The sequence below is a fragment of the Drosophila suzukii genome, chromosome 3, assembly GCF_043229965.1.
Source record: "Drosophila suzukii chromosome 3, CBGP_Dsuzu_IsoJpt1.0, whole genome shotgun sequence".
In the NCBI taxonomy this organism is placed as follows: Eukaryota; Metazoa; Arthropoda; class Insecta; order Diptera; family Drosophilidae; genus Drosophila; species Drosophila suzukii.
Window position 1 is genome coordinate 23,243,803 of NC_092082.1, and position 10,616 is coordinate 23,254,418.

At 42.6% G+C, this 10,616-nt stretch overlaps 4 protein-coding genes across 6 annotated transcripts; 1 reads left to right on the forward strand and 3 right to left on the reverse strand.

The window, feature by feature from the left end:
* Positions 1-415: 415 nt before the first annotated feature.
* On the reverse strand, positions 416-1,713 carry COX6AL2 (Cytochrome c oxidase subunit 6A-like 2). 2 transcript variants are annotated; one of them, XM_017089094.4, is made up of 4 exons: positions 1,480-1,713; positions 1,329-1,427; positions 1,035-1,280; positions 416-980 (listed from the first exon to the last, which is right to left on the reverse strand). In XM_017089094.4, the coding sequence occupies exons 1-4, from the start codon at positions 1,601-1,603 to the stop codon at positions 565-567; spliced, it is 885 nt and encodes a 294-aa protein (XP_016944583.4). In that variant the 5' UTR covers positions 1,604-1,713; the 3' UTR covers positions 416-564. The 2 variants fall into 2 exon arrangements, with proteins under 2 accessions (XP_016944583.4, XP_016944584.4); XM_017089095.4 differs by having other exon boundaries at positions 1,329-1,424; positions 1,480-1,712.
* Positions 1,714-5,209: 3,496 nt separating this feature from the next.
* On the forward strand, positions 5,210-7,424 carry LOC108020752 (uncharacterized). Its single transcript, XM_017089128.4, has 2 exons — positions 5,210-5,392; positions 6,259-7,424. The coding sequence occupies exons 1-2, from the start codon at positions 5,227-5,229 to the stop codon at positions 7,383-7,385; spliced, it is 1,293 nt and encodes a 430-aa protein (XP_016944617.2). The 5' UTR covers positions 5,210-5,226; the 3' UTR covers positions 7,386-7,424.
* On the reverse strand, positions 7,394-8,633 carry LOC108020754 (trypsin-2). Of its 2 annotated transcripts, XM_017089131.4 has the most exons (3): positions 8,168-8,633; positions 7,830-8,106; positions 7,394-7,780 (listed from the first exon to the last, which is right to left on the reverse strand). In XM_017089131.4, the coding sequence occupies exons 1-3, from the start codon at positions 8,458-8,460 to the stop codon at positions 7,394-7,396; spliced, it is 957 nt and encodes a 318-aa protein (XP_016944620.3). In that variant the 5' UTR covers positions 8,461-8,633. The 2 variants fall into 2 exon arrangements, with proteins under 2 accessions (XP_016944620.3, XP_016944621.2); XM_017089132.4 differs by lacking the exon at positions 7,394-7,780 and having other exon boundaries at positions 7,969-8,106; positions 8,164-8,633.
* Positions 8,634-8,776: 143 nt separating this feature from the next.
* On the reverse strand, positions 8,777-10,558 carry LOC108020753 (uncharacterized). Its single transcript, XM_017089130.4, has 2 exons — positions 10,398-10,558; positions 8,777-9,947 (listed from the first exon to the last, which is right to left on the reverse strand). The coding sequence occupies exons 1-2, from the start codon at positions 10,531-10,533 to the stop codon at positions 8,812-8,814; spliced, it is 1,272 nt and encodes a 423-aa protein (XP_016944619.3). The 5' UTR covers positions 10,534-10,558; the 3' UTR covers positions 8,777-8,811.
* Between the last annotated feature and the right edge of the window lie 58 nt (positions 10,559-10,616).

Below are 10,616 nucleotides of genomic sequence, written 5' to 3' on the forward strand. Positions count from 1 at the left end.
TATATTAAATGTTTTGTTCACAAATTGTTCGTACCCTACAAGGTACTGTTGGAAATATGACGGTGCCACTTTGATAAGGCGGAAAAGAATAAAACACAAAGAACCCAGAACTGTTGCAGAGGATCATATTAATACGTGTATATATTTGTCCGACTTGGTTTTCCATTAATCTTTGATCTGGCACTGCTGACACCCCTATAAATTCAATAGGTTTGTTAATTTTTGCTCCACTTTTTTAGTCAAAATTGTCTCACAAACAAATTAATCGAATTCTTAATAATATTAATGTAAATACATTGTCGGCACAATAAGGGAAATCGACGTTAGTTATTTAAAATTGTTGACGTGCCGTCACATGTGAGATTTGACGAGTTCGTCCCCTAACCCTACACTCCCCCATAAAATATTAATGATATTAGACATAGATCAAAGATAGACAGGCAGTTTTTATTAAGGTGGACAATATGATTATTCTTTTTTCCTCGCCTTCCTAACTACTACGATCTGCTCGCCTAATAATTATTTTACGATCTTAAATTTCAAGGACCTTAATAATGTATGCTTTTATTGCGCTTCCTGTCTTCTAGCCTCTTTTTCTGCAGCAGCAGCCTCCTTCTTAAGTTGGGCATCTCTTTTGGATGAATGCTTGCGCCAATTTTTGACCACTTTGTCGAATTCTTTTAGTCGAGCCTTTTTATCCGGCTCAGACTCTGGATCCTTGCCAATGGCACTTTCATCCACCTCGTCCTCATATCCTGCTGGGGGCAAGGCATTCAGATGGCTGTTGTGAAAAGCTGTGCGATTTCCATCTCGAAACCAGAAGGGCTTCGATCGCTTGTACATGTGGGTATAGTTCTTAAATTCCAGGCGATCCCCTTCTATCCGAGTGCTGAACACCAAAAGACTAAGGATGGCTATCAATGGCAGGACTCCAAATAGCGAGATTTTCTGCCATCGCTTGGCGTGCTTAGCAACAATTGCTGGACAGATCAACGTTAATTTTTATAGTTCGATAAGTTTAGAAAAACACTCACGTGGTTTTTTATCAATTCTGCCGGGGCAGCCCAAGTCTCCTCCTTGAATTGCCGTCAGAGCGAGCTTCTTTTTCTTCTGATTACCTTTACCCAGTAATATTTCATCACAAGTTCTTAGTTTCTTTTTAGTTTTACTGATTTCTGCAGCTGGATTGATTTTTGGCGGGCATTTTGACCCGCCGCTTATAACTGTTTCGTCTTTTGGCTGCGTGATTTTCGTCTCCTTAACCTCTTTTGGCGCTGTATCTATGGGGGAGTTACCTTCTATTTCGCTCAAATATTATTATGTCTAACCTTTTTTTACTGCCTCTGTAGGTTTCTTTACTGCCTCAGCTGGTCTTGTGGTTTTTTCAGAAGACTTTGCATCCTTACCCTCCTTACATTTTGCATCTGCTAGGAAGTAAACTTAAGTATACTCGAACGTTATTATTGATTGAGTATTAACCCTTCTTATCTCCAGATCCTGACCCAGATTTCGCATTGCCAGACTTAGACATGAAACGCGGGAACAAAACAGTGTTTATTGCATAACGTGGTTGTACATATTTTACAATTTGTAAGTGCCGCATATTGTAAAGTGAAAGATAATTTTTTGAGAAGATACCGAAACATAAATTTTGAAATAAAATTTTATGCAGAACTTAAAGCATACAATCAAGTTATGTCAACAGCAGCCTACCTAGAATTCTTTTTATTAAACAAATTAAGGTTTTTTTAACCAAAAGAAACAATTGTAGATCTAAGGTTAAGCATGGGTTGAAGTGAATGCCCAATTGTTTTTTAAACCTTTAAGTTTTCTTATCCGCTTTATATTTTTTCTAACCTACTTCTGCAGTTTTTCACTTCAACTTTCACACAAGAGCCATTCTTTGCAGTGAGTAAATTGGCGACCTTAGATGGCGGCAGTTCATTAATCATTTCGCTCATGCTTTTGGACGTGCGCCTGTCATGTTCAACTACTTCTATAATTTTTACGCTGTGTGTTCGCTTGGTCAGTTCATTTTTTGTACTCGCTCATACTTCACTGTGTTTTTTCCACACATCCATGTTGCACTTATGTAATCCATATGGGATGAAAAAGTTTATGATTGCTCTTCGAATCGAGAGAGTTTCCCCTTTATCCGGTACTCCAAATGGATGTTTGCCGGGTTTATTGAGCTTAAATTAATGCAAATCTGGTGACCTATTTTCCATGTAGATTGCGTTCCATGTCGAAGGGCTTATCCTTTGAAGACATTGCAATTATCGGAGATCTTTCACTTGGCTGCACAAGATTGCGGCGGGTTGTGAATGATTTGCATAGGGTACAAAAGACCACGGGCCTTTGACAATTAGTGTGTGTATTTATAGAACCTTTGCAACCCTTGCTACCTTCGTTGGGGTTTTGCATCCTTTGGGCTCTATTATTTTTGTGTTGTATTTGTGTTGCCGTAGGCTAAGCTAAATTGAAGTATGCCCCATGTTTATTATGCAACCACAATGTGCTACTTTGTGCTACCTTTTGGCTTTCACGCCTTTGAAATACATTTAATCCATCATTGCGCAGACATACATGTGAATCTACATTAGGGTGGACCACTTTACCTTACTAAAGATTACGTATACGACCATGTGACAATTCTTAATAATCTTATAATACAACAACCTAACAATTAACTTTGTTTTATATATATCCTGACCATTAATTTTATGATTTGTTCTGAGAGAAAGAAAATCTAAAACTTTGTTAATATATACATTTAAAGTTTTCAAAATTGTGTTATTTGAAATATATAAATTGAGCAATGAAATGTGTACAATTTAGCAAGGCTTGCATTTTAAACATCTTGTTAAATCTCTGGAACTTAGCTCACCCTAATGAACACACTTCCATTCAAAGGGCACCGGTCTAGCCCTTGGCCATGTCTGACTGTCTACAGCTTTATTGACTCCCCGTTTTCAATTTGCCTGAACATAAGAGCCCCGAGAAACCTGTTGAAAAGGTGCAAAATCGCTCATTCATTCGTTAGCTCGTCGTCGTTTACCCTTCGCCCTTTCCCTGTTGGGCAAACACGCTTAGGCAGCCTTATCAATCAAAGGTATCTCAGTATATGGACTCGAACACACCCTCGGAGATACAGAACACGCCCACACGTATGTTATTAATAAGGGCCATTTATCAAGGCTGGGACCCTTGAATGGTGTGAAGCTCCTCAATGCAATGTGCCAGATCAAGTAAAATTCGGATTAAATTGTGTGCCTCCTTTTTTCCTCGATTTTTCTTTTTTTCAAGTGTTTTTATGCTTGTTTGTCGTGCGATGAAATCGTGAGTGCGGTGAAAGCGATTTAAGTTAAATGGTTTCTGTGGCGTCAGGTGGCTAATGAAATGGCCTGTAAAGTATCTCACAGTCAATTAATATTGATTGGAAACTCATAAATTTGGCGCGATAATTTATGGCATGAGGAAATGAAGATACATCTATCGAGAGCCCGCTTCTCAGCAAATAAATAAAAAAGATTTCGGTTTTCCGGAATTAGATTTAATTTGCAGTTGGCAAAAGGAAGGAAGAATTAAATAATTAAAAGCATATAAATGGAATAATTACGTATACCGCAAAACTTTAGACGTTACTTAAATTGTGTTTAATTTAAAAATTATTTTCTTTCGACATTTTCAAAGAGCTGTGTAGGATTTGAAAAGAGTTTCCTAAAGGTTTGGATAAACATTTAAATTAACTTCAATCAACCGAATACTTATCTTTCTTCTAATGCTCCATTAGGCTAACCCACCGAATTCCCGTTGGAGACATCGAGAGGGATATAAAATAGAGCTCAATATGTCAAAGTTCGTCGGCCATTGACATTAATTAATGGAATGTAAAATGAACAGCGGCGCACAGCAGGAAAAGCAGCGAACAGAGATAGTCGGGCAATTAGGCCCGAGTCCCAAGGACAAGGACCTCAGCCGGATACGGAAAGTTCGACGGATACGGATGGGGAGGAACAGCCGGAGGAACTGCCAGAGATGGGTATCGCGTATAATTTGTGAAAATTGATGATTTGTTTAGATTTACGAATGAGCGAACAAAACGAGCCAAATTGGCACGTAGCAAGGACGAAAGGAAATCCGAACAAAGGGAGACAGGTGTTGCCATGCCATTTCCCCGATTTCGGCAAAGAAGGCTTCAAGGTGTTCGCTAATTGATTCGATATAGATAAATGACCTCAGGGGCCAGGGGCTGTTGCTAGATGGCGCCACATAATGATTAACGAGCACTTTCTATGGCTCTTCGGGGAGAGTTTTCCCCTCCAACTCCTGGAATTCTGTTCATACGTTCTAATTTCTGGGTATCCTTGGAAAGCCTAGGAAATTCCAATCGCCACAAGAAATTTGAATCCTGCTGCGGCCATAAGCCTTAATTACTTGTTGATTATAAATTATTGCTAAGTGAAAGGAGAACCTGGGGGAACCACTCTCCTTGACTGCTGATTAAATAACTAAGTTAGGAGGCAAATACGTTGCTCATCAACTACTAGTTCGGATGGGCAAGCCTAATTGACAGTTGATTTGTAAAGATGTCATATTTATACCCTAAATGATTTTGATATAAATAAAATAAATATATTCTTTTGGTCATTATGAAACGCAAATAGGAAATAATCTTTCAAGACAAATGTAGTTTCTGTATAAGTATTTACAAACCTTTAGAGCTTTAATTATCTTGTCTTGAACTTGTTTCTTTTGTAATCACAATTAAGTATCAACGTTTTTAATTAAACTCAAACTGAAATATCCTAGTAAGTTATAAAAATAACTATGGAAAAAGCGACGGCTATGATTGTAATACCATAAGTACGCAAAAGATAAACCTCTGGATGAAACGCGTAAAAAATACGTTCTATTTTTGCAGACAAGTTATCTGCATTGTTGGGGTAATTCCCTTATATTCCCCACTCGTCCACAAAGTAATCGACGCAAAGTGCCTCGAACCAATTAAGATCGAATGAATGAGTCTACGTAAGACGACAAAAAAACCGCACACTTCGCAACTTCACGTTTGTATGTAGATAAGGCCAATATTATATTGTTCCCAAAGAGATAGTGGCCGAAATGGCGAGATTTTATTGGTATTAACTATTTTTAATTAATTGCGCGATATGGCCTGGGACTATTTAAAGATGGCTCGAGAGCCCTAAGGCAGTTAAAACTGAAATGAAGTGTGTTCGATTCTCACTGCTGTTGATTGGCCTGCTGGCGGCCCCAACTGCCTGGGCTCGAGTTCCCTACCCGGAGGTGGAGCTTCCTCCACTTGTCCAGGAGGACGAGATCTTCGAACGCGTGGCTGTGGCACCTCCCCAACCCGTGGGTCGCTCAGGAGGTAGGTTATCTAATTACGATAATGTTATTTAATCAAGACGGAGCTATTCCAATACTTACAAATGTTTCTTTCCAATCAATTTTTTCCGTTTAAATTAAAATAATAAGTGGAAAGCTTACACTTTAAACTAACGCAAGAGTTTTTAAAATCATTAAAACTGAAATATAAACAAGAAAGAAATCTGGTTTCGGCAAGCCGAAGTGTCTATACCCTTGCAGCTCGTTTCCGCGGAAGCAGTGTACGTACAGAGCTTTCCCATTTTAGAAAAACAAAAAACGAATTACAGATATATAAAGATTAATAATTATTATTACTATTATTAATATCAATTTACTACCGTATGTTTTTTACCGAAAAAAACAAAGTTCTGAAATTATGAAAGAATATTCCCAAGTGTAAAAATTAATATATAAAAACACACCGAAGTTATAATTTTAGTACAATAAAATTTTTTTTGATCATCCTATGGGAGCTTATGATATATATAACTATAGTTGTCCGATCCGTCTCGCTCCGACTTAAATACTACCTGCAATATAAATAAGACTTTTGGGAAGTTTTCATCCCGATAGGTTTAAAGCCAAAAGACTAGTTTGCCTAGAAACGGACAGACGATAGTATAGTGATGCTGATTAAGAATATATATACTTTATGGACTGGGAAACGTCTCCTACACTGCGTTGGTATCTGCTGACTGCAAGGGCATAAACAATGTTTAAATAAATTAGGAAAAAGCACATTAAGACAAGGGGTTGTTTAACATAACACATTAAAAATCTGTTCAAGAAAACGATTGTAGAGAACATTTAAAATTCAATTAAAACATTTATATAGCCTGAAAATAATAAATTAATCATTTCTTATAGCCTGCAGTGTGACCATTCGCGGAGGCCTTCCCAGTCCGCAGCCCATCTACCTGAAAACCGACTCCGAGGACTTCTATCCCTTCTCCGATGTCGGAGTGATGGACTTCGAGTCCGGCGGCTCCCTCCAGCTGTGGTGTCCCTCCGGCTTCAACACCCACTCCCAGAATCTGCTCACCGCCAGCTGTGTGAGTGGAACCACCTTCAGCGTGGACGGATCTCAATTCGAGTTCAAGGACCTTTACTGCAAGGCCTGGCCGGGATTCAAGGCCATCAAGTCGGGGGCCACCTGCAACGGCGGTATTGTGATCCGCGTGGGCTTCGAGATCGACTCCTCGAGGTTCGCCGAGCAGATGCAGGTTTGCTTCAATGAGGAGGAGGAGGTGACCCGTTACACTCGCCACAAGCTGGAGCCCGGCAGCAACTACTACGAGACCGGAGTGGCCAGGATAACCTTCCAGACGGCCGGCTTTTTCGACGGCAAGAACGTGGACAAGCTGTACACGCAGGCCACCCAGCTGGAGACGATCAACAATGACCTGGGCGGCGATGCGGCCCAGTACTTCGACACTGCCACCAACGTCTTCCTGGCCCGTGGTCACCTGGGCGCCAAGGCCGACTTCGACTACGCTCCCGAGCAGAGGGCCACCTTCCTGTTCATCAACGCCGCTCCCCAGTGGCAGACCTTCAATGCCGGAAACTGGGCCCGCGTAGAGGATGGTCTGAGGGCCTGGGTGTCCAAGAACAAGTTGAATGTGAACTGCTACACTGGAGTCTACGGTGTGACGACTCTGCCCAACAAGCAGGGCGTGGAGACCCCGCTGTATCTGGCCAAGGATGCCAACAACAACGGCCTGATCCCGGTGCCCAAGCTGTACTTCCGAGTGGTCATCGATCCCACTTCCCACAAGGGTATTGTCTTCGTGGGCGTCAACAATCCCCATCTCACCGAGGAGCAGATCAAGCGCGACTACATCATCTGCACGGACGTCAGCGACCAGGTGACATACATAAACTGGAAGACCACGGACATTAAGGCCGGTTGGTCCTATGCCTGTGAGGTCTCCGACTTCCTGAAGACCGTTAAGCACCTGCCCGCCTTGACCGCCAAGGGAGGTCTGCTCGTTTAAATGGTGACCTAATAAAATCCACAACTTTTCAGAATTTTATTTCCAATGAGTACGCCAATGGTGGTTAGTAGACAATTTAGAGTATATTCCATGCGGTTCCCTTCGTTCTTGGCCATGATATCATTGATCCAGTTCATGTGGACATAGACGTTGGTGTAAACCGAAGGCAAGGTTTTGGATCCGCATCCAATTCGATAAGTCACCACCCCAAAAACAGTTCTGTTGAGGATTAGGGGACTCCCGGTGTCCCCGGCACAGGGGTTCTCGTCCAGGCTGTTGTTCAGGTTTCCCGCGCACATCATCTCCTCCTTGAAGGTGTGAAGTTTCTTCTCACAGACCTCCCGGGGCAACAGCTCCACGTCAATGTGCAGGATGTTGGAGGCCATGGGACCGCCCTAGAAGCATTTGATATTGGTCTCGTTACATTTGAGAAGTGAAACTCACTTTATAGACCCTCCCCCAGCCCAGAACCGTGTAGTTAACACCCGATTCGGGGTCAGTCGTGGGCAGACTGATCACAGCCACGCGCGGATTGTCCAAGGGCAGTTTCTTGGCCAGCATCATCAGCGCAAGGTTGTTCGTGTTGAACACCGTGAATTGCTCCGGTACAAAGATCTTCTGCACTGGAATGTGCACAGTGAGACCATCCCGGTACTTCAGACGATTCGCGGTTCCAGCCACAATGAGCAAAACTCGACTGCGATGTATGACCTTGCGCTTGCTGTTGCATAGGTTACAAAGTTAGGAGGATGCAAACGAATATACAACCTTTCTATACCTACTCCATGGCGCAGTGGGCGGAAGTCATGATGTACGTTCTCGAAATTATGACCCCACCGCAAAAGTGATTGTCGCCAAAAAACTTTCGGGGCGTTCGAGACCGAATGGAGACCACATATTTCGCCAGCACCAGAGTTTTCTCTTCTTCGAAGTAGGGACTTGATAGGCGTTTTGCCCGCCGACGGATAAAGTGACTCCCGATTGGACCACCAGCTTCGTAGGACGGCAGGAGCAGCATGAGAAACAGGAGGAAAGTACAGAATTTCCTTGATACATTGTGTTTCACTAGTAACATCAGAGAAATTTTAAATAATTTGACAGCTAACACTTGCAAAATATGAATAAATACATATTATAGGTTGGAGAGTACATTCTTTGCCAATATTTGGTATAATTAGAAAAACTTTTTGAAAAAAGTGAGAAAGAAAATTTGTTATTACTAAATTAATACTAAATTTGATGTTACGAGTCAAGGTTTGATTGGGTGTTTTTTACTTTGATTCTATCTTTAGAATGTGTTAAAAGTAAAAAGTTATCATAATCTTAAAATGGTACTATTGCAAAATACATTTGTTTTCCTATTCCCAGTCCTAGAACTAAAACAAATACAGTATAATATAAAGTTTTTATTAAGTCCGTTAGAGAGTTAGACCAACAAGCCACTGACTGAGAATTCGGGGAGGTGATCCACCTTCTTGCGGAACTCTGCGACCTCGCAGGCGTAGGAGTAACCAGCGGTGAGGTCCGTCTTCTTCCAGCTGATCCAGTCGATCTTGTCGCTGACATCCGTGCAGAGGATATAGTCTCGCTTGATCTCCTCCAGGCTCAAATGGGGGTTGTTCACGCCGATCAGAACGATGCCCTTCCTCGACGAGGGTTCGATAACCACTCGGAAGTAGAGTTTGGGCACTGGGATCAGACCGTTGCCATTGTTATCGTGCGACAGGTACAGCTGCCTCTGCTCTCCATTTTTGTTGGCCAAAGTGGTAACTCCCCAGACTCCCGTCCAGCACTCCACGTGCTTCTTTTCCTTGGCCACCCAGGCTCGAACTCCATCTTCCACGCGGGCCCAGTTGCCGGCATTGAAGGTCTGCCACTGGGGAGCGGCGTTGATGAACAGGAAGGTGGCCCTCTGCTCCGGGGCAAACACGAAATCGGCCTTGGCACCCATGTGCCCGCGGGCCAGGAAGATGTTCTTCGCCGAGTCGAAGTAGTGGGCTGAGTCCATGTCCAACTCCTTGTCGATGGTCTCCTTCTGCACCGCCTGCGTGTACAGCTTGTCCACGTTCTTGCCCGCAAAGTAACCGCCAGCACCGAAGGTAATTCGATCCACCCCGGTGGCATAGTAGTTGTTTCCCGGCTCCAGGCGATGGTAGACATACCTGGTCACCTCCTCGTCCTCGTTGAAGCACACCTCATATTGCGTGGCGAACCGGGAACCGGACAGTTCAAAGCCCACCTTGATCAGAGTGGTGCCCCCATTGCAGCTGGAACCCGACTTCTTGCCCACAAAAGCTGGCCAGGATGTGCACTTGATGGCGGACAGGTCGTGCTCCTTATCGTCGATCTTGAAGGTGGTGCCACCCACACACTTGGCGGTCACAGACTTCCCGGACAGAGGAGAAGCCAGGCTGCTGGTGCAGTGGAACTCTATGGTCTTGTCCTTATCCACATCCACATTGCCACTGTCCGAGAAGCCAACTATTTCCGACGTACCCGACTTGATCAGCAGAGGCTGGGGATCCTTCAGCTCGGAGCTACGGATCTTAATGGAACATCCAGCTAAAATGGAAGGGGTTTTTGGTTAAAAATTATTGGGTTGGTATGAAACTTAGCTTGTAATGAATAGGAAGTTTGTCAACTAAGCAATATTACACATAAGTTGAAATGATTAAATCGTGGTCCCATAGAAATATAACAAACCATGTCCTCAAGTTCACCAGAACTTCAATTTATGTTTGACAAACAGGTCACCAAAAATTAACAGAAAAAAATATTAACGATTTTTAACAGATTAAATAAATTAAAATTATGCATTTACTATATGGTTTACTTTTGACATTATAAAATATTTATAGAGAATATTAGAAAAAAATAAAATTTACTTTACATTAAAAATTACAAAAATGAAATAAGTTCATAAACCTGGTAAAGTATTATTGCGTAAACAGTTGAAAAAAGTAAGACTAGTTTTAACGCAGCTCCTTTAGGATCCTCTCATTTCTGACTCACTTTCTCTGGGTTCAATCTCGTTCACCACTTCCGGAATCGCAGGCAACTCCCAGGGGAGATCCTCCTTCGGCAGGATCCTGGCCTGGCCACTGGCCAAGAAGAGGCCACTCAAGGCAATTAACACTAGACCCTTCATGTTTCGCAACTGATGCGGCCCCGGGAAGACCTGGTGCTTTTAAGCCAACTGGCCGACCGATGATTGATTAGATTCCCCTGATT

Coding starts and splice junctions, on each gene's coding strand:
- COX6AL2 (XM_017089094.4), bottom strand. CDS start 1,603: ATGCGGCACTTACAAATTGTAAAATATGTACAACCACGTTATGCAATA. Junction 1,428..1,479: donor AGGATCTGGAGATAAGAAGG/GTTAATACTCAA, acceptor TTTACTTCCTAG/CAGATGCAAAATGTAAGGAG. Junction 1,281..1,328: donor TACAGAGGCAGTAAAAAAAG/GTTAGACATAAT, acceptor ACTCCCCCATAG/ATACAGCGCCAAAAGAGGTT.
- LOC108020752 (XM_017089128.4), top strand. CDS start 5,227: ATGAAGTGTGTTCGATTCTCACTGCTGTTGATTGGCCTGCTGGCGGCC. Junction 5,393..6,258: donor ACCCGTGGGTCGCTCAGGAG/GTAGGTTATCTA, acceptor CATTTCTTATAG/CCTGCAGTGTGACCATTCGC.
- LOC108020754 (XM_017089131.4), bottom strand. CDS start 8,460: ATGTTACTAGTGAAACACAATGTATCAAGGAAATTCTGTACTTTCCTC. Junction 8,107..8,167: donor TCCGCCCACTGCGCCATGGA/GTAGGTATAGAA, acceptor CCTATGCAACAG/CAAGCGCAAGGTCATACATC. Junction 7,781..7,829: donor GCTGGGGGAGGGTCTATAAA/GTGAGTTTCACT, acceptor AAATGCTTCTAG/GGCGGTCCCATGGCCTCCAA.
- LOC108020753 (XM_017089130.4), bottom strand. CDS start 10,533: ATGAAGGGTCTAGTGTTAATTGCCTTGAGTGGCCTCTTCTTGGCCAGT. Junction 9,948..10,397: donor CGAGATTGAACCCAGAGAAA/GTGAGTCAGAAA, acceptor CTTCCATTTTAG/CTGGATGTTCCATTAAGATC.